Source organism: Fusarium coffeatum (genome assembly GCF_003316985.1).
Source record: "Fusarium coffeatum strain FIESC_28 chromosome Unknown BRIP53273_contig_111, whole genome shotgun sequence".
Lineage (NCBI taxonomy): Eukaryota > Fungi > Ascomycota > Sordariomycetes > Hypocreales > Nectriaceae > Fusarium > Fusarium coffeatum.
The window spans coordinates 42,041-69,947 of NW_022157904.1; the positions used below are offsets into that span (position 1 = coordinate 42,041).

Consider the following 27,907-nt stretch of genomic DNA (forward strand, 5'->3'; position numbering starts at 1 on the left):
AATGGGTCCAAAAAGATGTTGTGATCCTAATATAGAGGATTGGCAGAGTCGAGGTTGTGGTAGATGTGGTGGGTGCGGTCAAAAGAATAGAGCTAGGTAAGAACACCAAGGCCGGGGCGCGTCGGGTAAACAAGCTCGGTGGCAGGATAGGATAGCTCTACGCGCAAAAGCAGCGTCGCGAGCCCCCCAAAAGCATTAAACAATGCGAAAGTATCGCGCGAATTGAGAAAGAGGAATCAGCGACCAATTTGAGGCGATAGCGACGGTTTCGGAGAGCAAGTTGAGGTAGTAAGGCGTAGGCGCGGGCGGGATTATCGCGACGTAAGGCAGTCAAGGTATTTTATTAGAAGGGAAAATGGGACCTGGACCTTGAAGAGGGGGGAGGCCTTGAGTCGACTCCAACGGTAAATGGCGTGGCTGGGGGCTGATCTGTGGCAGGACGAAGCCTGGTGAAAACTGACTAGCGTCAGTACGGAGAGAGGTTTATCCGATATATGACATCTTTTGATTGGTGGGATGGGATCATCGGCTAGCCAGGTCTCCCGACCAACATCCCACCAAATTGTGGATGACGGCTCGTGTAATTGAAAGCTTGGATCCAACTTTTTTATAGGGACTGAGGTCATTATACCGTTAATGAAACCTACGGTTTGGGATTCAATGGGTCTTTAAAATAGGCATCCTATCCAATCTCTCTTATGAGGCAACTTTAATGAGATATCCTGTATCCTCTCTAGAATCCTCGATATAACCAGATATGACTCTGAATGTACATGATATATACCCATGTCCTTGACAGATGTAAGGGCATGGAGATCAACCGTCAATACGTCTACTCTATACTATAATTATACTATACTATACATCCTTACAATGGTACTATACCTTAGCACCTGTAAAACGAGAAACCACAATGAATTGTTCTGCCGCAAATAACTGCGACATAACCGACATTGCAAACGTGATCTTCGCCATGTGGCTTAAACTGTTCCAGACCTCTAAACACCTGCAGCAAAAGCCATTGGCTTGGACCTGACACTCATTCTTGCAGCCAATCTTTACTCGTCCGCCAAGCCATACTTCGTCTTTGGGCTCATGCCACTGGCTAATGAGCCTCTAAAGTCGATGTAAGCCCCTGGCAGCCTTGCCGGATCTTGAACAGTACTAGCTCCGACCCGCTCCCAAAAGGACAAGACACCTGGACATCATCTCAGGTCGACTTAATTCTGGGCCTTCCAACGTGCCATCACGTATATTTCTGTCCTTGTTGGCCTCTTTTTACTCTTCTTCTCGCGCTGTCGCGTTTGTTCATGTTTGAGTTCTTTCTTCTATAGGCCTGAACCGGTCCATTTTCTTTTAGTGTGGGAGCCGAATCGCCAGTTGGCTTTACTTCCTCGTGGCAACGTTGGTCCATGCCTTGACGTCGTTCCCTTATACTCAACTATAGCGGACCTTTTCTTCCTCCCTCATAACCCTTCGCCTTCGCTACGAAATAAAGCCCGATCACCAATGCATTCCACGGCCTTCACTCTTCAACTGTAACACGAACCCTCACGCGCTACTATTGTCGATATGCAGCTGCCATGGGGCGGCCGCGACGGTCCGGGAAATGACACATTGTTGCCGACATCCAATATCCCATCCATCGTAGGAGACAACACCACCTCCAAGGACGGCGAACATCCACAACGTCCTCGCCATGTCCGAACTACTTCGGCCGATGCACGGGTTAGTCCTGAATCTGCGCAATTCGTTCATGACGTGCATGTATCGATTCAACTAACAACTCCACTAGAATGTCGCCGATCATTTCTCCTATATGACCCCAAGCGAAGCTGCAGCGAACTTACGGACCTCTCTCACTCTTGGCCTCACCCCAACCGAAGCCTTGACTAGACTTAGCGAATATGGTCCCAACGAAATTCCTCACGATCCTCCTGAACCATTGTGGTTGCGATTCATCAAACAATTCCAGGAGCCCCTTATTCTGCTTCTCCTCGTATCGGCCGGCGCTTCGCTCCTCCTAGGAAACACGGATGATGCCATCAGCATTACTGTGGCGGTGACCATTGTTGTGGCTGTTGGATTTGTGCAGGAATATCGTTCCGAGAAGTCCATCGAGGCACTCAACCATCTTGTACCAAACCATGCACATCTGGTTCGAGGTCAGGGCAAGGTGTCACCGATGGGAAAGAATGCGATATGGCCTCCGCGCGCCGATGGTGACGATTCCATGTCTACCCCTGGCGATGTTACACCCATTGGCGACGTCTTGGATGCGGCTTCTTCTAAAGTCATGGCTTCACAGCTTGTCCCCGGCGACCTCGTTCTCTTCACCACCGGCGATCGCATTCCTGCCGACATCCGTATTACCAAAGCTGCCGACCTGACGATTGACGCATCGAATCTTACAGGAGAGACTGAGCCTGTCAGGATGTCAGCTGAAGCACGAAGCCGTGGGTTTGGTGGTTTTGGTAAGAACCAACTGCCAAGACCTGCGACCCTTGACCCAGCTGAGGCTGAAGAGTCTCACGGAGATGGTGTTCAGAATATTGCATACATGGGAACATTGATCAAATCAGGTCATGGTCAGGGTGTTGTCTTTGCGACTGGCGGACACACTCATTTTGGTACCATCGCTACGAGCGTTTCTGGTACTGAAAGCCCGCGTTCTCCACTTCAATTATCGATGGACGATCTTGGTTCTCAGCTCAGCAAGGCCTCATTCGTGGTAATTGGTCTCATTTCGATTGTCGGCTGGCTTCAAGGAAAGAAGATCTTGGAGATCTTTCAAATTTCGATTTCACTTGCTGTTGCTGCCATTCCGGAAGGCCTGCCCATTATTGTAACCGTCACTTTGGCTCTTGGAGTGCATCGCATGGCTAGGCACAATGCGATTGTTCGAAGGATGCCCAAGGTCGAGACACTGGGATCTGTGAATGTTGTTTGCACTGACAAAACAGGTATGTCAAGTTTGCGCGCCATAAGAAAGAAGCTGACAGTAGATTGATAGGCACTCTTACTACAAATCATATGACAACAATCCGCATGTGGTACTTTGGAACTCAAGATGCAGTTGATGTTGAGTCTGACAATGAAGATGTGGGATCTACTATGGAGTCCAACCAAGCCACCCTACGTGTACTCCGTATAGGCAACATTGCCAACGATGCGCGACTCGCACAAAAGTACACTGAGCATGGTCAGGCTGCCACAGCTGTCCTCTCATCTACCCTCGGTCGCGATCAAGTGTCTACTTATACTCGCTGGGTTGGGCAGCCAACTGATGTTGCCATGCTGGACCTCCTTGATCGCTTCGGGGAGCACGATGTTAGAGAATCCATCGGCCCACGAGTAAGCGAGACACCTTTCAGTTCAGAAAGAAAGTGGATGGGCGTCACCATTGGCTCAGAAACAAGAGGCGACAAGGAATACGCATATATGAAGGGCTCTATCGAAAAGGTCTTGGCTGCTTGCGACACCTATCTCGAAAAGGATGGAAGGGAAATTGTGCTCGATTCATCCCGTCGCCAAGAAGCTCTCCAGGCCGCCGAGGCCATGGCTGTCCAGGGTTTGCGGGTATTGGCATTTGCAAGTGGTTCTGTTTCGCGCACAACAAGGAGCAAGTCTACCGCACGTAGCACCCCTGGTTTTGACCGAAGCGACAGTCCATCGTCTCATGCCCCGGAGGATATCTACAAAAACTTGACTTTCGCTGGTCTTGTTGGCATGCGTGATCCTCCCCGACCTGGAGTTGGCCGTTCAATCAGACGTCTGATGCGTGGCGGTGTCAAGGTTATCATGATTACTGGTGACGCTGAAACCACAGCGCTTGCGATTGGAAAGCAATTGGGCATGACCATTGCGACCCCCAGCGGACATACAGGCAGCCAGAACACTGTGAAGCCTGTTCTACGTGGTGACCAGGTTGACAGGATGTCCGAGGCGGATCTAGCACAGGCCATGCAGCATACAACAATATTTGCACGAACGAACCCGGATCACAAGCTGAAGATCATTCGGGCCCTTCAGTCAAGGGGCGATATCGTCGCCATGACTGGTGACGGTGTCAATGATGCGCCAGCTCTCAAGAAGGCCGATATTGGTATTTCCATGGGTCGTCACGGAACTGACGTTGCCAAGGAAGCAGCAGATATGATCCTAACGGATGATGACTTTTCTACGATTCTCCGGGCAATTGAAGAGGGCAAGGGCATCTTCAACAACATCCAGAACTTCCTCACCTTCCAACTGAGCACAAGCGCCGCCAGTTTGGCTCTTGTTTTTATCTGCACCTGCTTTGGCTTCAAGTCTCCTTTGAACGCCATGCAGATCCTATGGATCAGTAAGTGAAATCTTCCTCTTTTAAGGATGTATAAGTTAATCATTGTTCGACAGACATCATTATGGATGGCCCTCCAGCTCAATCTCTCGGCGTGGAAAAGGTCGACCCTGATGTGATGACCAAGCCCCCACGAAGACGAGGAGATCCCGTACTTACTCGAGCACTTATTACACGCGTTCTTACGTCGGCTGCCATTATCACTTTTGGGACAATGCTCATCTACCGTCGTGAGATGATGGCTGATGGACAGGTGACTCGACGAGACACAACCATGACATTTACCTGCTTCGTCTTCTTTGACATGTTCAACGCTTTAAGTTGCCGATCTGAGTCCAAGTCGATTCTTCGGGGTGAGGTTGGACTCTTTTCCAACAACCTGTTCAACTGGGCCGTTGCTCTCAGTATTGCTGGACAGTTGCTTGTGATCTACTTCCCCTGGCTCCAGGAGGCCTTTCAAACGGAGGCTCTTGGGTTCTTCGATCTTGTTCGTCTTGTTATTCTGTGCAGCATGGTGTTTTGGGCGGATGAGTTGCGAAAATATCTCAAGTATGGGAAACGGCGTTTTGGGAACGGATACAGTCAAGCGGTATGATGGAACCAATGGCTTGATATTGTCCATGGTTGTGTATTCAAAAAGGCATCTTTTGTATAGTATAAGACGCATAAACATGATCCACATAGCGGATTTGCATAGCGATTGAAGCAAAGGCGGCTACTAAAATAACCACATATTAAGATAAATGCCATAAGAAAGATATCTCTGTAATGTTTTATGCCTGTGTAGTAAGTATTGATGGAGGATGGGTTTTTTATATGGATGGGTGCAGGGTAACTTCCAGCGCAGTACTGTAGGCACTCAATTGCGGGGAGCTCTCCCTGTGGAGGCTGCGTGTCACCATCAACCTAAAGCAACGCCCTCCAGAAGCTGCGACAAGTGAGCTACAAGCTCCACGTCACTCCTTTACTGTCTTGACTGTAGACAAAAAGAGGTTGCGGAACAGAAATGCGCCGCACGAATAGAACACCTTAATGACAATGTCAAGCCTTCCAAACGGCATCTCTCATAACGAACACCCTGTCGTCGAACCCTCGATTGCTGTCTCTACCTCGTCCCTTGACAATGCCACCACCGAGGCCGAGATTCGCGATGCGCTTGCCGCTCTCCATGCCCGCGAAACCTCTATAACTTCTCGACTCGATGCCCTTGTTGCCTCGCAAACAGACCTCTCCCGTGACCTGGGCCGACTGGATCTTCTACGGGCTGGACTTGGAGCCCAGGTCATCGCCACAAGATCGATTGGAAATGATATGCTGGCGACGGCGGCAGACACGGCTGGTAGACTGAGCGACAGAGTAAAAGAGTTGGATTTGGAGAAGAGCCGAGTCGAAGAAACGCTTGGTGTAGTGGAACAGGTTGCGGAACTCAAGGCATGTGTTAATGGCGTGGTCGGTTCTATGGGCGCACCCCAGGATTGGGAGGCTGCTGCTGGATATATATCAAGAGCCAGCAAAATACCAGAGGAGATCACAAAGGGGTCATTCGCTGTTGGCATAGTACCCAGCGTCGAAGTACCTGACCCACCATGGGTGACGCTGGAGGAAGCCAAGGAGAGTCTATGTGGCCTCTTCTTGAGAGAGTTCGAAAAGGCGGCAGAAGAAAGCGACGGAACCAAGGTCACACGGTTCTTCAAACTCTTCCCTTTGATCAGCCGGGCAGACGTGGGACTGGACGTGTATGGACGTTACGTGTGTCAAGGTGTGGCTGGAACAGCTCGAGCGACATTCAAGGATGCCATGAACGGCCAACACAGGGAGGGATTCTTCTACGCAAATGCTTTGACAAAGCTATTCGAGCATATCGCACAGATTGTTGAAGGCCACGGTGGACTCGTGGAACGTCACTATGGCACCGGCAAGATGGTTCGCGTGATCGAGCGTTTGCAGATGGAAGCGGATGTTCAAGGTGGCATCGTTGTTGACACCTGGAGTGACGAGAGAGGAATCGACAGAAAGCTCACTGATGTCAGGAGCTACCCATTCTCGTTCCTTGTACAGAGCTTTTTACCCCAGCCGCCTCGTGGTGGCACGCCAAGAGTCAACTCACCTGCCATTGGAGTAGGTAACAACCCCCGAGAGAGCGAGGACGAGGGTGTAAACATGAGAGAGGTCGATGGTCTCCTGAGCGAGATTGCCGTCATGCTTGGTCGTTGGTCCCTGTACACTCGATTTCTCGCTGGTAAATGCAAGGTAAGACCGACCATCCGAGCCCCTGAGCTGTGCTTGTACTTACACAATTTTAGGACGCCGATGCATCAGATGAAGCTCCTCTGGTCATACCGGATGTGTTGGTCAAGTCTAACCTGTACCGCAAAGTGTCTACGAAACTCACAGCTCCTTACAATGTTATGACCACCTTTTTCTTCCGCCGTTCGGTGGAGAAGGCGTTCCAGCTAGACGAGTATCCCACTGGCTTGTCATTAAGCTTGAGTAAACATATCGAGGGCAATGCCCCGTATATCATATTAGCTGTCGACGATGTTATGTACATTGTGAACACGGTCATTCAGAAGTCCATCTCCACATCACAAAGGGATGTCATTGCTTCTGTGGTGCCCACCATTGGTCGAGTTCTTGGTTCCGACTTTGTGGGCATGATTCAACGCAAGATGCGAGACGAATCATATCCTAGGCCTGTCGTTCAAGGAGGGTTCCCACCTGAAGATAAGATCATCCAGTTCATCGTTCTCATCAACAGTCTCGACATGGCCAACGAGTACTTGACTCGAATCATCACGGGTCGCATAGGGGAGTCGAGTGAGTTTTCAAATGGCGACGCTCAGAATGGACCCCTCAAAGATTCGTTCCCATTTGAGCGAGACGTTATCTTCGTGGCGAATGCTTTGCACACTCTTCAAACATCTTTCATCGGCAAGTCAACAGAACTGCTCAACGAAGGTATTCAAGTACTCTTCAACCAAGTCGTCAAGCTTCGTTTACGGCCGGTTCTTACTGAGACATTCCGTGATGCGGACTACACACTATCTGAAGACGATATTGCCGATATTGCTCAGCAAAACGATGAAGATGAGAATGAACTTTTGGAACAAGTACCCCGGCTCTTTGAACACGGCTGGGATCAACTCATGAAGCCAATTGCACGCCTAATGACACCTGGAACATATAACACCCTCCTCGACATTACCGCGCGTTACCTGTCCAAGATTTGGGAGAAGAAGATCATGGGCTACGCAGGACGGACTAATGCCCTTGGCGCAATTCGTCTCGAACGCGACTTCATTGCATTGGTGGATGTCGTCTCCCGTGGAGACTATGGTGTACGAGAAGTGTTTGCCAAGGTCCTGCAACTTCTAGAGGTTGCCAACATGGAAGACGATGAATGGGATGAAATCATGGCACAAGATGGGGAAGATGATGGCTACGAGTGGGTTCTGACTGAAGAAGAGAGGAGGAGGGCAAGAAGCTTGGTTAGAGGCTGATACAGTGGTTAATAAGGTTTCGACGAATATGGAGAGACGGCGTTGATTAGAAAAAAAGAGTTTAAAATGCGAATAGATGCAAGCGAGGCGAGAATTTGTTGGCAATTGCTGGTTGAGAGAATTAAGTTCGGATTGATCGACTATAGGAGTTGACGAAAGACAGTTGAATAAACATATAGAGTGACAGAAACCCCTTTTTCAAAGAATAGTGATTCAGCTTGTGCAGAGACATACAATTATCCACTGCTGTATGTAGCTCTCTGTTTTGGATCTTATATACATTTTGCACACTCCAAATCTGAGGTTGACGTTGGCTATCCGTCTGAAGCTACGAAAGTTAGTAGTTAGCTGCTGAATGAATGCTTTTTTTTAGTGGCACCTCAGGCAGGTTCAGAGCCTAAAGACAGCAATTTTCGATTGGGCATCCCCCTCTGAGTCACTCTCAACCATCAAAGTCAAGCCAGAGGCTCCATTTTAGCTCGTCATGATGAGTGAGCATGAGGCCCAGTGTGATGAATTTTTCCATCGCTCAACTATCACGAACCTTTAGCCACAGACGACGATATTATAGTTTGCGAGGGCATTTACAAACTCTCTCACTCTTGAAAAATAGTGCTTTCTATTTTTCGACTCATTCTTCGTACATAAACCCATCATTATCGTCAGGCCTGAGAAAACCACTTATATCACAGAGATTAATTTCTCAAGCTACACCCACAATGGAGACGAGGATAGTGAAAGTCCCCAGCAAGGGGTCCCTGGGACAGTTTCGACCTGGTGATGGTCTCGCTAAGCTGGATCACTGGGAAGTTTACTGTGAGAACAAGACAGCTCTCGAGGCTCTAGAACATGCTGCCCACGAGTTACGGACCAAGGATACGCCTGTCGCTTTCCCTACTGAGACTGTTTATGGCCTGGGCGCAGATGCGACTCGAACACCTTCAGTCAAGGGCATCTATTCTGCAAAGGGAAGACCTTCAGACAACCCTCTTATCTCTCACGTTTGCGATCTGGAGATGTTGCGACAGTACATTGGCTACACAGACGAAACTCAAGACCCTATACCAGAGCGATACAGGGCTTTAATAGAGCGCTTCTGGCCTGGACCTCTGACTATTTTACTTCCTAACCCTGTACCATCAAAGCTGGCGCCTGAAGTTACTGCAGGGCTGAAGACCTTTGGCATGCGAATGCCTTCTTCACCCCTTGCTCTCTCCCTCATCAAGCTTGCTGGTGTTCCCCTGGCAGCGCCCTCCGCCAACGCCTCTACTAAGCCTTCACCTACAGCAGCCCAGCATGTAAAGGATGACCTCGATGGAAGAATCGAACTTATTCTAGACGGTGGACACTGCCATGTCGGCGTGGAAAGCACTGTAGTGGACGGATTGTGTGATCCTCCCGTTGTGCTGCGACCTGGAGGCATTGGAATGGACGAGCTACGAACTTGCCCTGGCTGGGAAAATGTAACGATAGCCTACAAAGACAAGAGCGAAGAGGGAAAAGCAGCACCACGGGCGCCGGGAATGAAGTACAAGCATTACAGCCCCAAGGCCACAGTGGTGCTTTATGAGTCGAGTTTCAAAAAGGGAGGTGATGGGATCTCCCTATCCGACTTTGAGGCCGCTAATGAGGCAGTCAACGGCCATGCTACAAATGGCGATCGAAAGAAGAGAAGAATCGGTGTCATTCGCACCCAGCGATGGAAGTCAGGGGCTGGACTGCGATGCGCCAACTTCCACCACCTCACCAACGTGAAGGCTGCCGATGAGCAGGATGATTCGCCATTCCAAGTATACGAGGGCGATCTATTGGACGACAAGGAGCAACCCATAGGAACAATCCTGGATATTGATTTGGGCCAAGGCACTGAAGGGATCGCGCGAGGTCTTTTTGCAGCGCTGAGGGAGTTTGATCGACGAGGCGCAGACACCATTTTTGTTGATGGCATAGAAGATAAAAGCGACATTGCTGCAGCGGTCATGAACCGACTGCGCAAAGCGGCGTCAGAGACTAGAGCATGAATGATCATATCGATTAGAACACCAGCACCCTTGATAATAGAAAAGCCCTTCCTTGACCCTATATCAACCAAGCCAGACCAGGCCATTAGCGTGAAGTCTTCCTCTTTTGAATTTTGGTTTGCATGCGGCGCTAGTATAACGAAAAAACTCCTGAATATCTAGACGTAACCCTTTCATACCCATTACAGACCCTGTCGAAGCCAGTCCGCCAATTTCGACTTTCCTAGCTGCGCCAGGTTGTTGACGCCCTGTTCGCTGAGGTCGATACGGCCGACGGGCATGTCCTGTGTGGGTGCTCGGCTGACACGCTGGACGATGATGGTGGGGTCAGTCTCGAGAATGATACCGTCGTCGACGATCTCATCAATGGCGAGCGAAACGAGGTCGTAGTTCTCAACAATTGTTCTCTTATCAACGGATTGCCTACAGCGACCATGTTAGTGCATGCCACGAAGCAATGCGCAAGCTTGTATAATGGGGTCTTACTTGAAGAGCAGGTGAAGGGAGTCTCGCAGAGCCAAAATGGTGTTGTACAGAAGAATCTCGTTCTCGTCGACACTGCCAACAACGTACATCATGACATCCGACTCCATCTTGTACAGAACAATTCGGTTGTCGTAGAGAATAATGTCGCCGGTCTGCTTGGCGGTCTTCTCAATGAGACCCTTCTCGAAAGCCTTTTGCGCCTTGACATCGGAGTAGGGGTTGGCGGAAGCGCTGGCAGGAGCTGTTTAGAACAGTTGTCAGCTGTCGTTGCGCCCAGTGGTATTACAGCTGGGGAAGCTCAGGAGAGGATTGATGTACCATTGGGAGCTGAGTGAGGCGGCTGGAAGTACTTTGCGAATATTCTTGAGCCGTCCTCGGTGCTGAGGATCAGGACGGCCTGAACCGAGAAAAGGGTCATTCCAGGAGACATGATGGCGGTTTGTTGTGTTGTACGGTAGCTTGTAAGTGCTTCCTACTCTAAACGGTGGCCCCTCCAGATACAGATGCCAGCGATGCCACACTGCGAACGAGGGATGTCGGAATCAACGTTTGACCGCTCCGCAGCTTCTTATCTTATCAGATATCCCTTGACCCCTGACCTCGAATTAATTGGCAGGCACGTTTCGCGTAAAGCACTTAACGCGTGTGGGAGATAGGAGACGCGACCCGTCACCCAGCCAATCCCCTCCCCCTCGTTTTGACTACCAATTTCCTAACGTCAACAGTAGCGGTAGACAAGGGTCAAGCCAAGTTGCATTTTCCAGCTTCACTTTGTACAAACCGCAAAACACAACATAATTGATCATGTCATCGCCCACGAAAAGATCGACACGCAGCTCAGCGACTCCCCGTGGTTCTGCTCAGCCAGAAAATTCCCAGCAGCAGGTTCCCTCGAGTCCTTTGCAATACCAATCCTCTTCACCAGGACCCAGTGGTCAAAATGATATCCCTGGAGATGTATCCTCGCCATTCGCGCAGATGACAAACAGTCAGAGCACCCGCGGTCGCAGCGATATCCCTAGCTCGCCTTTTGATCAGATGAGAGATACCCAAAGCGACGTCGATCCCCAAAGAACACCCCGAGCCAACCCAACAACCCCAGCCTACAATGGAGGTGAGCAACGGGAAGTTTCAACCCAAGTGTTACGAGACTGACTAGTATAGGATCTTCACCCATATTCTATCAAAGCTCAAGCCCCGGAAGATCACGACGACAGCAGTCGGAGCTTCGAAGTGAAGGCAGTGGACTATTCTTAGGCTCTCAAATCGGCACACCTGCGCCTCACCGCCGAGGTGATATTAACTCTGACGCAGCACGAACACCCCGCGCCGTTCGTCGAGTTATTCTTGACGATGCTGGTCGTGTCATTCGTGAGAGCCCAGCTGAAGGATCTGATGCTGCTTCATTCGCAAACAGAGACCCCAACACCTCCGAGGCTGATGCTCTTGGCGGAGCAGGGCAAAGTCTTATCTGGGGTACGACCGTTTCTATCGATGATACATTCGCCTCGTTCAAGGATTTCCTCCGCAACTTCACCCAGAAATACCGTATGTATCGCGATGGTGCGTCCGACGAAGACGTTCAGAATGCCCCTGATGCGGAATCGAAGCCCTATTGGGAGGCTCTGGAAAATATGTTGCTTCTGGGTGCGACAAGACTTTACCTCGATATTTCCGACCTGAACCTCTACCCACCCACACGAAAGCTGTGGCATCAAATCCAAGCGTATCCTCAAGAAATTGTGCCTGTTATGGATCAGTCCGTTCATGATATGATGGTTGAGATTGCCCGGGCAGAGACTATGAGAAACCGTTCTCAGAGCAGTGCTGGTCACCAGGCTTCGCAGCAGAACACACAGAGCTCCGACTATGCTTTCCCTAGCTCAGATAGACCCGAGGAGGCACCTACACCTCGAGCACAACATGATCAGCAGCAGGCTTCGCTTGAGGACCAGGTGGCTTCCTCCATTTACGTCCTCCGACCTTTTGGATTGGACAAGACTACAAACCTGAGAGACTTGAATCCTTCTGGTAAGCTATTGTCTATGCATGTACTTTGTACGAAACTAACATAATCAGACATGGATCGCCTTATCTGCATCAAGGGTCTGGTCATCCGTACCACTCCTGTCATTCCCGATATGAAGGATGCTTTCTTCCGTTGCAACGTCTGTTTCCACTCTGTCAACGTCGGGTTGGATCGTGGCAAGATTCGTGAGCCTACTGAGTGCCCTCGCGAAATTTGCAAGTCCAAGAATTCCATGCAGATCGTCCACAACCGATGCTCTTTTGAGGACAAACAAGTCATCAAGCTTCAAGAGACACCCGATGCGGTACCTGCTGGTCAGACACCTCACTCAGTCTCAGTCTGCGTGTACAACGAACTTGTTGATTTCTGTAAGGCTGGTGACCGTGTTGAACTGACTGGTATTTTCCGTGTCAGCCCCGTTCGAGTCAACCCTCGTCAGCGTGCTCTCAAGAGTGTGCATAAAACCTATGTTGACGTTTTGCACATTCAGAAGGTCGACAAGAGGCGCATGGGCGCTGACCCGTCAACCCTTGGAATCGCTGGTGAGGAGGAAGCCGAAGGTGGCGAGAATGGCATCGAAGAGACACGAAAGATTACCCCTGAGGATGAGGAAAAGATCCGGGAGACAGCCGCCCGTGATGATATTTACGATCTTCTCTCTCGTTCCTTGGCCCCTTCGATCTACGAAATGGACGACGTCAAGAAGGGTATCCTGCTGCAACTCTTCGGTGGTACCAACAAGACGTTCCAAAAGGGTGGCAGTCCCAAGTACCGAGGTGACATTAATGTCCTTCTCTGTGGTGACCCTTCGACGGCTAAGTCGCAAATGCTCTCTTACATTCACAAGATTGCTCCTCGCGGTGTTTACACCAGTGGTAAGGGATCATCCGCTGTCGGTTTGACCGCCTACGTTACCCGAGATCCAGAGACAAGACAGCTCGTCCTCGAGTCTGGAGCTCTGGTTTTGTCGGATGGTGGTGTCTGCTGTATCGACGAGTTCGACAAGATGTCAGATGCCACACGTTCCGTACTTCACGAAGTGATGGAACAGCAGACTGTGTCAGTTGCCAAGGCTGGTATCATTACAACTCTCAACGCGCGAACCAGTATTCTTGCCTCAGCCAACCCTATCGGCAGTCGTTACAACCCTGATCTCCCCGTTCCTCAGAATATCGACCTTCCTCCCACACTCCTCTCTCGTTTTGATCTGGTCTACCTCATACTGGACAATGCTGATGAGAAGAACGATCGTCGCCTGGCCAAGCATCTTCTGTCTCTTTACCTTGAGGACAAGCCTCAGTCGGCTCCTACCGACAACGATATTCTCCCTGTCGAGTTCTTGACCCTTTACATTTCTTACGCACGCTCCAAGATCCAACCTGTCATCTCCCAGGAGGCTGCTCAGGAGCTGGTCGATTGCTATGTCGCCATGCGCGCTCTCGGACAGGACGTTCGCGCTGCTGACAAGCGTATCACTGCCACAACCCGTCAACTCGAGAGTATGATTCGTCTGTCTGAAGCCCACGCCAAGATGCGCCTCGCTGAGACAGTCACTCGTGACGATGTCCGCGAAGCCAACCGACTTATTCAGAGCGCTTTGAAGACAGCCGCCACAGATGCGAACGGTCGTATTGACATGAGTCTTCTCACCGAGGGAACTAGTGCGGCTGATCGCAAGCGTCGCGACGAGCTTCGCACCGCTCTTCTACATCTCTTGGATGACATGACAGCTGGAGGCAACACAGTTCGATGGAGTGATGTTGCTCGCCGACTGGGCGAGGGTTCCAGTATTCCTGTTGAACAATCCGAGTTCACCGCGGTGATGAAGGCTCTGGAGACCGAGAATGCTGTTGTGATCATGGGTGAAGGCGCGAGAAGGACCATCCGCAGGGTGACCTCTGTCGCATAAAGATAGCAAGAAAGTTAAGGGGGGTTTCACGATGTTGAATGATATACCATGTAGAAAAGATGATGAGTGTCACTTTAGGGTTAGAGTTGCATTACGGACGAACATCCTGGCTGGGTCAGGCGTTGGGCATACATATGTGGGATAGATAGCTGTTGAGATGTTTAATCCAATTAATTCTGTTATTGTTGCAAACTGTAGACTCATTAATTTAGCAGCCGTTTGCCACTCCCTTCACAAAACATTTGTTGGCCTCTGTTGCAGCTTGGAGAGCGTCTCTTAAAGTGTCGATCAGATCCTCTTCACTCTCTAAACCAGCTGAGATGCGCACACTCGCCTCTCTGACACCAAAGTCCTCCATATATGCTTTCTCTTCAGGTTTCTTGCCGAAGACGACCATATTATACGGAAACATGATTGTCACATGGCCGCCAAGGTGAGGACTTGGATAGAAGCCGGCTTTGTTATAGAAAGCTGTAGCACTTTCCACGTTACAGAACTCGACCGTCAGAAGACATCCGTATCCTGGCTGTGGAAGCTCTGGCGTCGGTTGGCGCATAACCTCGTCGTAGTTTGTCTTGCTAGTCAAGAGGCTTGGATACTGCACATTGGCAATAGGAGAGCTGGGAAAAGAAATAGCACCATGCAGAAAGTTTGCGATAGCGAGGGCATTTCGGTTAAGAATATGTGTTCGCTCAAGAAAGTCCATCGAATTGGATAGTAAAACTTCTGCGTCTGATACGAAGAGTTCGTTGTGGCGAGACTCTTTAAAGAGAGACCAGAGAGCTTGATAGTGAGACGATAGGGGGTTGAGAACGATTGAACCGCCCATGACGTTGGCATAACCGCTGAAGGACTTTGTGAGAGAAGTCAAGAGAATGTCTGCGTGGGAGAGGACATCTATGTTGGCAAATCCACCGATTGTATCGTCGATGATGAGGATGAGGCCGTATTCTTCTGACTGTGAGAAATTAGTCTAGCCTCAACTTCCTCGGTAGATACTACCCAACTACTTACGAGTTTCTTCAGATGACCCATATCAGGGGTCTCCAACGTAGGGTTTCCAGGTACTTCAACAAAGACATAACTCGGAGACCGACCCTCTTCGTTCTCCTTTTTCAACCACTCTTCAAAGACGGAAAGCCCCTCTGAGTCAGTTCTTCCGAAGTGTTTCATCCCCTGTGGACATTCCTCGATGAGATGGTGATAAGTATTATGAAAAACGACACCCAACAAGACGATAGTGCCGGGACGATGTTTTGTCAAGAGAGTGCTTGAGTGGAAGATAGCTGCCATCCCTGTTGGGTACAGGAAAACATCTCTTGGTGTGCACTTCACATTATCTATCGGGGAACGATGGAGAAGCTCAACGATTCTCTCTCGAAGAGCACCATGAACTTGGCTCTCAGGAGTCCCACTTGGTAAGGGCAGAGTTTCTGCACCAGCTTCAAAGGGTATGTCCTTGATAGTATCTATGCCCTTGAGAAGATGGTCGGCTCCGCGAAGAGAAATCCCTAGACCAGGATTCTGCCAAGTGAGCATCATGACGGGCATAGCCATGGGACTGACGAGAACGACGTATAGCCGATGACCATATATCTCGACACACTTAAGAGTCACGTCTTTTGGGTCTATACGTCTCTCACCGCGATTCTCGTGGGTGATATGGTGAAGAGTGTATGGCCATATCGCCGGGTCAAGATAGACCAGAGCAGCCTTGTCGCCATGGCCGACATGTTTTGCAATCTCATGGCCCAGCTATACTTGTTAGCAAGTCCCTGTGACAGGAACATACACAGTTGGCTTACCTGGGTAGCATGGTGTGTAGGTAAAAAGCGAGGGTAAATGTGAACTATCCTCTTCATAGGAGTTGGATCGCCATCACGAATAGCCCTAGCAACGTCCCACCCAGGAAGATTTGTGATAACACTATAGGGAGTCTGCGGTGGCGGTGCATGCCCGAATTCGGACTGAGTTTGAAGAACAGTCATGATGGGTGTTCAATGTTGATAGATAGAAGGTTCACGGCGAGAGGGGATATCTTGATGGTCACATAAACCACCATGGTACGACGCCTTCCCCTCTCTTGACTTTATACTGTATCACAGAGCCCGGCATTTCATCGTGCCATGTCATAGCAACGTATTTGTCTTCAATATATCTAAGCCTCTTCCAGGCTTTAACGGAATTCTCCATCCTTACGAGTCTCCGTGCTGTCATGCCAATCTCAAAGGCGCCGGCGGCGTCAACTAAATCCTTGGAGCTGGCTCAGAGACCGTGGCCTAGAACACATGGCAGATTGGAGCTTGACTGCCTTGGCGTCGAGTTCGTTTAGCGTCAATCGTGTGTGAAGCCATGTTGAGCTTGAAGTGTAAGGAATAAGGTTCCAGTTCCGTGTCGGTGCGGAGATTCTAGCATACAGTCAAACACCTAACAGATCAACGATGGTTGTACAAATACTTTTATTTTGAGTGTCGTCCAACCCTATGACCTTTTCTCCACCTCTTTGCTACTAAGGACACTAAGAAAATACCTGATGAAGGCTGCCCCCTGCACTTACTTCTTACACACTGCTCATTAACCGCTTCAAACGACCCAATATACAATGCCCAGCTAAACAATAACTCCTAACCTCTACCAGAGATCTCTCTCTCTACCCTCGAATGCGAAGTTGAGAGCCACTCCAATGAAGAGAGACACGCACAGTGCAGTGGGACCCCAGCGGTCGTAAAACTTGACAACCTTGCGAGATCGAATACCTTGGCTTCGGTAGAGGTATGTGAAAACAGAATAGCAGAGACTAAGAATGGCGAGCAGTGTAAAGGCGCCCGCTACCCAGAAGTGGGCTGGTGTAGGATGGCTGCCGAAGTTGAGTAGTGTTACAGCAATGGTGCCGATATAGATAGAGAATTCGAGCTGTAGTATCATGTTAGCCACAGGTTTGCAACAATAACCGGGTTTGACTTACCCATCCCAAAAACGTTCTCTCCGCCGCAAAATAGACCTTGGGTTCGACTCGTACAGGTACATAGATCTTCTTGCCAGGAGGTGCCTTGAACTTTTTGGTCTGAATAGGGGCTTGTCCAAACAAAGCTTGCAATCGGTCGCTACGCGGCACTTGTGTACTGCGAGGTACAGGGGCGGCTGCCTTCAAAGCAGAAACCGCATGCTGCCCCAAGGCTTGTCCAAAGCGTCGGCCTTTGGTGGAAAACAGAGTTGAATAGTACCGCCATCCACCTTCTCGTCTGGCGAGCTCCAGTTCATAGTTCTCGTCGTACTCGTCATCGGAATCGTAAAGACAATCCTCGTTCACTTCAGGCAGGTCTGTTATTTGGCCCTCAACATCAGTAGCAGGGAGTCCTCGACGACGGCTGGCGCCTTGCGCGCTCGATTCTCCATTGGTACCATTAGTACCATTGCGACCAGAAGGCGCAGCTTCCTCGTCATCAGAGTCCAAATCATCCTCGTCATCAGATGTGTTTGTTGTTCCTGACAAGCCAGGTCGTCGAATACCGAAGTCGTGAGTAACAGGCTTGCGGATATCGACATCCATTTGCGGCATCCAGAAAGGCAGCAAGTCGATCTTATCGGGAAACAAAGTCGCCGTACCATGGATGAACTTGGAGAACTTAGGCACAGCCTCAACCAGGTGAGATGAGATCAACTGTCGAACCCACTCGGGGGGCTCCTGTCCGGCTTGAGTCTGGAGCTTAACCTCCAGAATGGCGTAGGGAAATCGCTCAACGTCTTCAGCAGGCAGTTGCGAGAAGGGGTAATCGATACCGATGTCCATACGTCTCCAGTTGTCTCCAGAGCGAGCACGGCCATCCAGGTTGTCTTCTCTCACCATGGTGAGCTCAGTGTCGAGTGAAATTCGCACTCGGGCATCGGCAGGAAGCTGGAATGCGGTACGGTTATAGAAGGATCGGCACACGGGCTTGTAACCCTTCTTCAGCACCGAGTACTGAATCTCGGATGCCAATCGCTCGTCCTCAGCAATGGCCTTCTCAGGCTTCTTGCCCTCCTTTCGTGCCTTCTCGAACATCGCAGCGGGCAGAAGTTCTCCCTTCATGTATGCGTTGATATTCTTCTCCTTCGTGGCAAATCGAGCCTTCACAGACTTCTCGCCAGTCCAGTCCTCACGATGTGTTTTGCGCTCAACGAAAATCGTCTCAGTCTTCATGCCTCCGTACCATCGTAATCTAATAGCCTCGGCACCTTCGGTCTTCTTCAGTCGGCCCTCGTACAAGTCCCATTTCTCAGGGTTATCGTAGTAGATCGATGTGATGGCTGAATCCTCTGGGTCGAAATCCTTGTTGGCATTGAAGACCAGAACGGGCAAGTGCTTCAGAATGATAAGCTTCAGTTCTGTCACATTATCGGGGTGGACCCAATATTTGGTCGTTTGCCGGATGAAACTGGCCTGGCCTCCACCAGCAGCACTGTCACCCTTGACAGGATTTCCACGAGTTCGGACGAGATCGTAAAGCTTGGACAGCTCAATAACTGACGCGTCGTAGTTTTCCTTGTAGAAAGGTTTGGCTTTGAGTCGGCTATCGAATACGGGCTTGAGGTGCCATCCGGTCATTTTCTGGGCCTCGTGTTAGACAATTGCTGTGCCAAATCCGCAATGGGCGGCGACTTACATCGTGCTTCTTAATAATCTTGTAAAATCCGGTATAGTTAAGCTGAACGAACTTGGCGAGGTCGTGGACATCAGCAATAATATCGCTGAGATCCTCCTCAAGCAGCATAAATTCTTCCTCGGTAGGGCCATTCTCGCCGAGACCGCGCTCGTTAAGGCGGTTAACCACTTCTTTAACTTCGCGCTCGCTCACAGCAATGCGACGGGAAATCTCCATAGCCTTCACCTTCTGTTTTGTGTGAACCTTCTCCAGCTCGACCTCGAGCTTGGCGACGAAGCGTGTCTCGTCATCTTCGGTCCATTCAGGTCCCTTTCCTAAGGTCTTGATAGGGCCGGTCGCCTTCTTGAGCTCATCCTTTAGACCATCGTAATCGATATAATACCACTGATACTCGTGGATAACGCTGGAGCGAAGCTGCTCTCCGAACTTCATGACGACGACGCCGGGTCGAACAGAGGGATTCTTGCCCGAGCGGGTGCTAAGCCAAGTTTTGGAATGGGTCTTGAGGTCTTGTACGATCAGCATGTGCGCATTAAGAAAACAGGATGCGACATCCGTGGAATTGGGTTTCAACGGGAACGGTTGGATGGGAGAGCAAGAGAGGTGGTTGATTACTGAAAGGCAACCAGTGCAGTAGACGAAGCAATCAATGGATAGATGCTGGTGGTACTGCGCTCTGCTTGTGCGATGCAGGTCTCGTTATGGTTGCTTACCTGGAGAGAATAACAAGAGTAAGAGGGCGAGACAATGTTTTGGTGTAATAATCAAGGTTAAGAAGGAGAGGCCGGGGCTGGCGAGAAGACGGAAGACGGCAGGAGGAACCAATACCTATGCGCTTCGATGGATGTAAGGCGACACTTTTAGGTTACGGTACGAAAAATGTCAAGGTTTCCCTGCCTCGGACTGATTCTTGGTCGCTTGTTGTCGTCGGCGTCGAGCAACAGACTCTAGGTCGCGCGTTATGTGGAGCAATAGGCCTATCCTGGCTTAGTTGGCGTTGTCCCGGGTTCAAGCTCAGGTTCGAGACAGCTTTGAGTATCAGGGCATTGACGAATCATGTTTTGGCCTGTAACAACGTGCACGTCACTACAGACGAGTCAATGGGCGATGCGATGGCGAGAGCCAGGGGGACAAGGTAAAAAACTGGCGCTGTAGAAGAGATGGGTCCGCTGAGTTTTTAGCGGCCGTTCTTCTATCTCCATCAAAGGTCTTCTCTGTAAATGCGCCAGCGTCATTTTCTCAGGTACACTGCAAATGATAAAACGAACGACATGCAAGCATGGATTACTGGTTGATGTATGCTGTAACGCGCCACTTGTAACCAGTCAGAACTTAAAGGTGGTGCATCATCGCTCATCTTTTTATGCACGTGCAAGTCCAAGTGCATCAGAATAACATGCCCACAGCTTGCATCGACCTGGACTGTTAGGCTGTCCGATGCCCTGCTACAGTGGAGTTGACGGATCGATTGGACTGGGGTTACCCAGTGGAGCATAGTCTAGATGAGGCTCGGTGTCAAATTCGACAGTTAAGCCCGTGTCTGCAAGTCTCTGCCCCGTCAACTTGCACGAATCTGGCAGGATTGAACCTCAGTATTCGGAAAATCGGCTCTAATCTCGCTGTATCCATTCGCAGGTAAACGCCTAGACGGGTGTAACCGTTCATCTATCCTTGTTGCGTACCAAACCTCGTCTGCCCCTCCAAAGACCCCGCGACACAATTTTTTATTTTTGATAGCTGCCCCTCCATAGGACAGTCACCATGGTCGCCAAAATCGATGATTCTATGCCTGCGCGCATATCATCAGACTGCCCTGAGGAAATTCGAGAAGTTCTCTACCATGCTTGGGGTCATGACAGGAGTGGCTTGAAACAGCTGCTCAAAACCACCGGCAAGGCCAATGCCCAGGACCCCAAGACTGGAGAGACACCCTTGCATGCAGCCATCCGTGCCTGCGGGCCTGCTTCTCCTGAGGATGATGATCAAGAAGAGGATGGTTCTGTCGAGGAGGCCAAGGAGATTGTCCATGATCTTTTCCTTCAAGGCGCCATCTGGAACGATGTTGACAGCAATAATGAGACACCCGGATGTCTCGCCCTCAGACTAGGCCGCAAGCCTCTTTACCAACTCTGTGTTGAGGCTGGAGTGCGAGCAGAGCTTCTGTTCGCTCTTATGGGAGATTATGAAGAACTCTCATCTGGTTCAGAGGATGGCGATGAGATGGAGGTCGAGGAGAACGATGATGAGGCGCCTCAGCTGGTTTCCACTGAGGATGTTGCTCCTATAGTAGAAGAGCCCAAGTTCATTCCCCCCGATGCCAAGGAGAAGCAGGTCACAAGCGAAGAGTACCTCAATTCGAAACTAGTATATGACGATGCTAAGCTCGTGGATTCTGACCTCAACGGTGTCATGATGGCCTGGGAAACGGACATCATGCGCCGTTCCGTTGCTGCACTTATTCCCGACTCAGCCTCAGGCAAGCGTATCCTTAACATTGGTTTCGGTATGGGTATTATCGATGGCATGTTCGCAGACCTCAAGCCCTCACGCCACCACATCATCGAAGCGCACCCCAGTGTTGTCGAGCACCTTTCCAAGGACGAATCTAAGTTCGGCCCCAGCTGGGAGAAGAGCGGACCTGAAGAGGGGGCTTTCAAAGTGCACAAGGGCAAGTGGCAGGACATTGTACCAAAGCTAATCGAGGATGGCGAGGTTTACGATGCCATCTACTTTGACACCTTTGGCGAAGACTACTCTCAGCTGCGTCACTTCTTCTCCGAAGTCATCATCGGTATCATGGACCAGGAGGGCAAATTCAGCTTCTTCAACGGACTTGGTGCTGACAGAAAGATCTGCTACGATGTCTACACCAAGGTAGTCGAGATGCAGTGTGCTGATGCCGGTCTTGATGTTGAATGGGAAGAGAGCGACGTCGATATGTCTGGCCTGGACAAGGCCGGTGAAGGAGAATGGGAGGGTGTACGAAGGCGTTACTGGACCCTGGACAGTAAGACATCCCGCGCAATTATTCTTCACTGATACGCCAAGCTAACATATCTTACAGAATATCGATTGCCTATCTGCACATTCATGGGTTAAGCGTATATATCCATCAACAAGAATCAGGGGCTTGTCTTGCCCTCTTTTTGGTATTCCTTAAGCAGCCCCCCGTCTCTATCCGTGCTTCAAGTACACATCTATCTCCATTTTCCCATCCACCCATTAAATTTTGATGCTTACCACGCGCCCTGGCTAAATCGATTCCGCTCTCACTTTATTTGAAGTTCTCGGGGTGGAGGATACCCGCCATGTTGCCCTCGTTGATTCGCTTGAGCGTCAAGGCAGCAATCAGAGCGGCGCCGACACCGCTACCGTCCTCAGCGGTGAGAACCTCAACAGGATCCTCGTCCTTCTTGTTGGTCTTCTCAGGCCAATCAAGGATCTCACGCAGAGCCTTAGCACCACGTTCCTTGAAGTGAGGGTACTTGTTGAACACGGAACCATCAGCACCAACGTGGCAAGACTCGTAGTTCTTCTTTTTGCAAATGGCAGCAACACCGCAAGCCGAAAGACGGGCAGCTCGTGTACCAATGAGCTCAGCAGTTCGACGGATGAGCTCAAGCTCGGGCTGTGTGCACTTCAAGTTCAGCTTCTTGGTGAAAAGATCGTGTGTCTCGGACAGGTTCTCCCAAGGGTCCCTAAGAACAGTAAGTTAGTTATGCTCGTAGTCTCGAAAAGGGCCAAACATACTCCTCGATAGCAGATAGGAAGGAGGCATCCAGAGAGTAAGGCTTGCGGAGAAGAGCAATGTCTTGGTTCTCGAAGATGTGGATGGACTTGGTGTCGTGGAGATCGACGAGGATGAGTCGGAAGATCTCTCCAAGGTAGAGACCAGCGATCATCTTCTCGAAAGCTTGCTGACCAGGGCGAGGAGACTCCTTATCAATGATGATATCATAGGGAGTTCGGGGAAGAACCTTGTGCTCGTTATCGAAAGCTCCCCACTCGCAGTTGATAGCCATAGGCAGATCGGCAGGCAGGTTCAGATCAGCAATCTTGGGAATAGAACCGCAGTCTTCCATGTATGCGGCGTTGCAGCCTGTTCCGAAAATGCAACCGATCTTCATCTTAGTATCGGTGTAGGCGGAGGCAATCAATGTACCTGTAGTGTCATTGATGATAGCCGCAAGCTTGATGGGAACTCCCTGTATGCCGTTGTCAGTAAGGTTCACCATGAAAATCAATCCAACGTACTCGAGCCTTCAAAGCCTCCTCAAACATGGGGACAATATTCTTGCCCTCGACACCGTCAATGTCGAAACCCTTGGTCCATCGCTGGAGAATACCCTCGTCGATATAGTTCTGGGTGGCGGGGTACGAGAATGTGAAACCCAGGGGAATCTTCTCCAGCTTGCTGCAGTCTCCGTGGTGTGTCTCAAGAAACTGGTAGAGACATTCTGCGATGTACTCCCAAAGCTCCTCAGAAGTGCCAGACTTGAGCTCCTCGGGCATGCGGTACTTGGACTGAATGATATCGAACTCGGACTTCTCGTCAGTGAGTGTGATTTGGCAGACTCGCAAGTTTGTGCCGCCCATATCGAGGGCCAGATAGGTGCCGGTCTCGTAACCATCGGGGTATGACATGACCCAGGTAGGGTTCATGGGCTAGATGCTGGGTTAGGAACAAGATCTAAGGTGCAATATAGCGGACTCACAATGCTTCCACCCTCAACACTGAGACCTGCTTAATGTTAGTCGATACTCCAGGATAGATCTGCATGCGCAACATACCCTTGGCGAGTTCAGAGACAAAGTGATTGGTGATCTCCTTGAGCTTGCTGGGCTCTACTGTGAAGAGCTGCTCAAGCTTGTGAATCTCTTCAGCGAGATCCTTGGGGACATCAGCCATGGATCCTGTCATGATTTCTGTTAGCCAAATTTCGGTGTTGTTGTGGTGTTGTTGTTCCGTTGAAGTGCGTCTACGAGGAAACTAAGAAAAAGGTTTGGCGCATGGGAGGCTGTCAACAGAATCTCAAGGCATTTTGGCTTCAGCGCTGCAGCGGCACTGCCAAGCACTGCATCTTTACCGTGACCGTAGGACAGTGCTTGCCAGCTGGCAGACCAAGATGCCTAGGTGATATGAAGGTGGGCCTCACGTAATACACCATCTCTCGGACGACTCTTTCTTCAAATTTGGACGTCACGGTTCCACGAGCTGAATGTCTCTAGTAGAAACCGGCATTTGCACACGCCCACAAAGTCAATGAGACTGGCTCGTGATCTTGTGCTGCCGGCTCTTTCATCGCCTCGGCCTTCATAAAACACTTCTCTTGCTTCTGACGTCTGTCCCCACGGTCTGGTTGAAGATGGAGCCAACATCGTCATTGCAGCGTATTTTTGCTTGGTTCTGCCCCACCATGCCAGTAGCAGCAGCTGGCATAAGTACAATCGATGCATCAAAATCGCAAGACATTGTGACAGCCGGGAAATACAGAAGACGGCGCGGAACAATCAATTGGGCATACGTACCCTTTCGGGAGGGAGGACGACGAGGACCGAGGCCGACCATTTTGCTGAGGTATGTCTGGTTTGGCGGGGTTCGGATTTGGCGGGGTAATGTCTTGTTGAAGCTGAGCAGGAGCTCTGTAGGTTGGTAGAATAATTAGGAACGAAACAGAAAACAAGAGAAATTCGTATAGGAGTAGAACAATTGATAACAGTAGGTTGAAGTAGGGGGAGGCAAAGGGTTTTTAAAGTAGACCAGTTCAGACCAGCCCAGATAAGTTATGGGACAGGATAGGACAGGACAGGACAGGATGGAGGGAGGGAGGTGGAGCAAAAGACACCTTACGTAGCTGCTGCTGCTGCTGCAGAGGTAGGTACGGACTGGGCTAACTTAACGTTGACTGCCTCCAATTCTTACCACTCATTGGAGTTGAAGTGTTGAGCGGGAGATGCGCAGGGAGTCTCAGGTCATCTATCGGACCAGGATCAAAGTACATCTACCTGCATAGAGATGTTGGCATGTACTTTATTTTCAGATCCCATGACCAATTGGCAAACAGATCATCCCAGGTATCCGCCTGATGTCTCTCGTCTTTGGATTCTCGACTCCCAACTATCTCACATCCTACATACAACATGTACCTACGTAATTAATGCGTGTAGCTGCTTCTAGCTGCCTCCGCGAATCACTCAGTGCACCATCTACACATTGACCGCTTCATTGCAAAGCAAAATAAGCAAAGAAGACGCTTTCAATCACAAGGATGAGTTGTTTTTAAATTTAGTTGCCTTACGCTTAAAGCGCCGGCGTGGTCTGAGTGAGTGGGTTGAGGTTTCTTTCCCCTCGACTATAGCCCTGGTGTTGAGCTCTTGTCGGGCCGTTGGCGGAGGGGGTAGTTTAGTGGTTAGTTGATAGTCACGCAACATGAACAGACCTCAACTGCATTATTGAAGGGGCTATTTTTACCTTTGAAAAATATCTCAATTACAAAAAAAAGGTTCAAGTCCTGATACACCGACTATGGGCAAGGTTCGCTGCTCTCAACCTTCAAGTCCTGGGGTAACATGGGGGGTCGGCCGCGTTGAGATGATAGCTTGAGCTTGGTAACATGATGTCAAGTCTCCAGTAAGCCACTTTCGTGGGGGGTCTTTCAAGGCAAGGTACTTGACTCTTCTGCCGGACAGGTACCTTTAAGCTCGCTGGCACTTTGAGCTTGAGCGGGCATGCAATTTTGACTGACCAGTCCCATCTGGCCCCATTGATCTGGTAACAATTTAATGGATCCAATCTTTAGCTAAGGTACCCGGCCCGGATCCGGCGCTACGATTCTCCCGCCAGACCAATCGAGCCACGTTTTCATTGGCTGAGCGACTGAGCTACCCTGAAGTTACCGCTGACGTGCCAAATGGGCAACGTATGCTTTTTGGGGAGCTGTCTCAGGAGCACTGAGAAGCTGAGGTGTCTTGAGGAGTTGTGAGCTTGCATCAACCAACCAAAGTTTGACCACAATCTTCCTCGGCACACGGCCCTAAATTTTCTTCATACCCGACAGCTTTGGATCTGCTCAACCGATGAGTAAATCGCTAACTGAGCCGTCATCATGAAGCCGTTCGCCATCACCACGGCGCTTTTTAGCTTGGTCTCCGTAGCACTCGCAGGCGCAAGCACCGAGTCCAAGACATCAAAAGTCATCCTTCCTGCCGACTTCAAGCCTCCCCAGGTCTTCAAGAACGCCAATTTGGTGCACGTCATCTCCCTCGAGAAGAATTACGTCAAAGAACAGATTAATGTCCTCGTTGAGAACGTCGCGAAGGAGCCACAGACAGAGTACTATGTGCCATTTACCACTGAACAGCTACCTCGTGTAGGAGGTTTCGAGGTCAAGGATCGAAAGGACGCGAACGCCGGACCGTTTGTGGTCGAGACTGTCGAATACGACACCAACAGGTAAAGTTCTTTGGGCTTCCGACCGAGACAGCAAAATGCTAACTTGACATTAGTGATGTTCAGTACTATCGTATTCAATTGCCCACGCCGCTCAAGCCCGGTGCTCAACAAACCCTCGGCATCACCTACTACTATCTCAAGGCTTACACTCCTCTTCCTGCGTCCATTTCTCAGAGGGCCAAGCAGTTCCTCGCTTACGACTTCTCCGTCTACGTACCTTCCGCCTACACCACGAAGAAGCAGAAGACCGAGATCAAGGCTGGTACTTCCAACATTCCCGATTACACAAAGCTCCCTGGAAGCGGCGATGTCAAGGAGTTCCCTGTCAAGCAGGGCTCCAAGCTCGTATATGGACCTTTCGATGAGAAGCCCGCCGGTGCTGTTTCTCCCGCGCGTGTTCGCTTCGAGTTCCAGAAGCCTGTCACCCACGTCAAGGAGCTTGACCGTGATATCGAGGTCAGCCACTGGGGTGGTAACGTCGCTTTCGAGGAGTACTACGATCTCCACTACCGCGGCGCCAACCTATCTGGATCCTTCAGCCGAGGTGACTTTACTAAAGATCTGATCCAAGGCAACCGACCCAGCCATGCGCTCTCCGACATGCGAGTTCCTCTCCAGGTTGGAAGTGTGGATGCCTACTACGTTGATGTTATTGGCAACATTTCGACATCCCGATTCCGAACCAACAAACGAGAGGCTCTTCTTGAGCTGAAGCTCCGATACCCTCTGTTTGGCGGCTGGAAGGCCCCTTTCACCATTGGGTGGAACTCGGATGCTTCCAACTTTGTGCGCAAGACCCCTACCGGAGGCTATGTTCTTCGAGTTCCTTTCATTGAGGGACCCAAGCAGCTTGAGGGTGTTGAGTATGAGCAAGTCAACCTCAATGTTCTTCTTCCTGAGGGTGCTGAGTAAGTCTACGCTGAGCCATGTTCTCAACCTATCTAACCATCAAACAGGAATGTTCAGTTCTACACCAACGTCCCGGAGTCGTCCATCGTGTCGACCACGGTTGACCGCACACGAACCTACCTCGACACCATCGGTAGAACGCATGTCGCCGTCAAGGCGAGAAATTTGGTTGACGAGTTCCGAGACCGACATCTCATCATCTCCTACGATGTTCCTATGTCGGGCACTATCCGAAAACCTCTCATTGTCTTTGTCAGCGCAATGGCGGTCTTCGTGACCACCTGGGCGCTGGGTACACTGCAGGTGGAATTTAAGCAGAAGAAATAGACGTTCGAATAGAAACGGGGTATGTCTTTTGGCTAAGGAGCCATCATGTTTGCAACAGCCGCGAAGATAATTCTCGCGATAAGTCGTAAAAGTGTAATATAGATGGAGATGCTATAATGAATCAAATTTCCAGTTTGAAAAATGAGGAAGCGTCATATGACTATTGAATGCTCGCTTGGCTTGGGTCATGTTTTAACCAAAACGAGGCTTTGAGTCAGCAAAGCCACCACCAAAAGTCAGGGCCCAAGCCGTTATCTGTAGAGGTGGGCAGGTTCGTAAGCCTAGGTC

General features: G+C 50.2%; 9 protein-coding genes across 9 annotated transcripts; 5 read left to right on the plus strand and 4 right to left on the minus strand.

The window, feature by feature from the left end:
* Positions 1–1,572: 1,572 nt before the first annotated feature.
* Positions 1,573–7,842, plus strand: FIESC28_05140 (uncharacterized protein; the record flags this gene model as incomplete). Its single annotated transcript, XM_031159287.1, has 6 exons — positions 1,573–1,728; positions 1,796–2,963; positions 3,014–4,345; positions 4,399–4,891; positions 5,389–6,592; positions 6,646–7,842. The coding sequence occupies 6 exons, from the start codon at positions 1,573–1,575 to the stop codon at positions 7,840–7,842; spliced, it is 5,550 nt and encodes a 1,849-aa protein (XP_031016644.1).
* A 719-nt stretch (positions 7,843–8,561) lies between these two features.
* FIESC28_05141 (uncharacterized protein) lies at positions 8,562–9,863 on the plus strand (the record flags this gene model as incomplete). The annotated part of the gene is made up of 1 exon (XM_031159288.1): positions 8,562–9,863. One exon carries the CDS (start codon positions 8,562–8,564, stop codon positions 9,861–9,863), a length of 1,302 nt encoding a protein of 433 aa, XP_031016645.1.
* A 182-nt stretch (positions 9,864–10,045) lies between these two features.
* Positions 10,046–10,779, minus strand: FIESC28_05142 (uncharacterized protein; the record flags this gene model as incomplete). Its single annotated transcript, XM_031159289.1, has 3 exons — positions 10,046–10,286; positions 10,350–10,590; positions 10,668–10,779. The coding sequence occupies 3 exons, from the start codon at positions 10,777–10,779 to the stop codon at positions 10,046–10,048; spliced, it is 594 nt and encodes a 197-aa protein (XP_031016646.1).
* Positions 10,780–11,153: 374 nt separating this feature from the next.
* On the plus strand, positions 11,154–14,287 carry FIESC28_05143 (uncharacterized protein; the record flags this gene model as incomplete). The annotated part of the gene is made up of 3 exons (XM_031159290.1): positions 11,154–11,463; positions 11,514–12,380; positions 12,429–14,287. 3 exons carry the CDS (start codon positions 11,154–11,156, stop codon positions 14,285–14,287), a joined length of 3,036 nt encoding a protein of 1,011 aa, XP_031016647.1.
* Positions 14,288–14,495: 208 nt separating this feature from the next.
* On the minus strand, positions 14,496–16,275 carry FIESC28_05144 (uncharacterized protein; the record flags this gene model as incomplete). Its single annotated transcript, XM_031159291.1, has 3 exons — positions 14,496–15,245; positions 15,302–16,042; positions 16,093–16,275. 3 exons carry the CDS (start codon positions 16,273–16,275, stop codon positions 14,496–14,498), a joined length of 1,674 nt encoding a protein of 557 aa, XP_031016648.1.
* A 643-nt stretch (positions 16,276–16,918) lies between these two features.
* On the minus strand, positions 16,919–19,455 carry FIESC28_05145 (uncharacterized protein; the record flags this gene model as incomplete). The annotated part of the gene is made up of 3 exons (XM_031159292.1): positions 16,919–17,200; positions 17,253–18,875; positions 18,931–19,455. 3 exons carry the CDS (start codon positions 19,453–19,455, stop codon positions 16,919–16,921), a joined length of 2,430 nt encoding a protein of 809 aa, XP_031016649.1.
* A 1,236-nt stretch (positions 19,456–20,691) lies between these two features.
* FIESC28_05146 (uncharacterized protein) lies at positions 20,692–22,029 on the plus strand (the record flags this gene model as incomplete). Its single annotated transcript, XM_031159293.1, has 2 exons — positions 20,692–21,937; positions 21,995–22,029. The coding sequence occupies 2 exons, from the start codon at positions 20,692–20,694 to the stop codon at positions 22,027–22,029; spliced, it is 1,281 nt and encodes a 426-aa protein (XP_031016650.1).
* Positions 22,030–22,204: 175 nt separating this feature from the next.
* On the minus strand, positions 22,205–23,851 carry FIESC28_05147 (uncharacterized protein; the record flags this gene model as incomplete). The annotated part of the gene is made up of 5 exons (XM_031159294.1): positions 22,205–22,628; positions 22,681–23,135; positions 23,185–23,595; positions 23,646–23,671; positions 23,722–23,851. 5 exons carry the CDS (start codon positions 23,849–23,851, stop codon positions 22,205–22,207), a joined length of 1,446 nt encoding a protein of 481 aa, XP_031016651.1.
* Positions 23,852–26,036: 2,185 nt separating this feature from the next.
* FIESC28_05148 (uncharacterized protein) lies at positions 26,037–27,619 on the plus strand (the record flags this gene model as incomplete). Its single annotated transcript, XM_031159295.1, has 3 exons — positions 26,037–26,383; positions 26,437–27,291; positions 27,340–27,619. The coding sequence occupies 3 exons, from the start codon at positions 26,037–26,039 to the stop codon at positions 27,617–27,619; spliced, it is 1,482 nt and encodes a 493-aa protein (XP_031016652.1).
* Between the last annotated feature and the right edge of the window lie 288 nt (positions 27,620–27,907).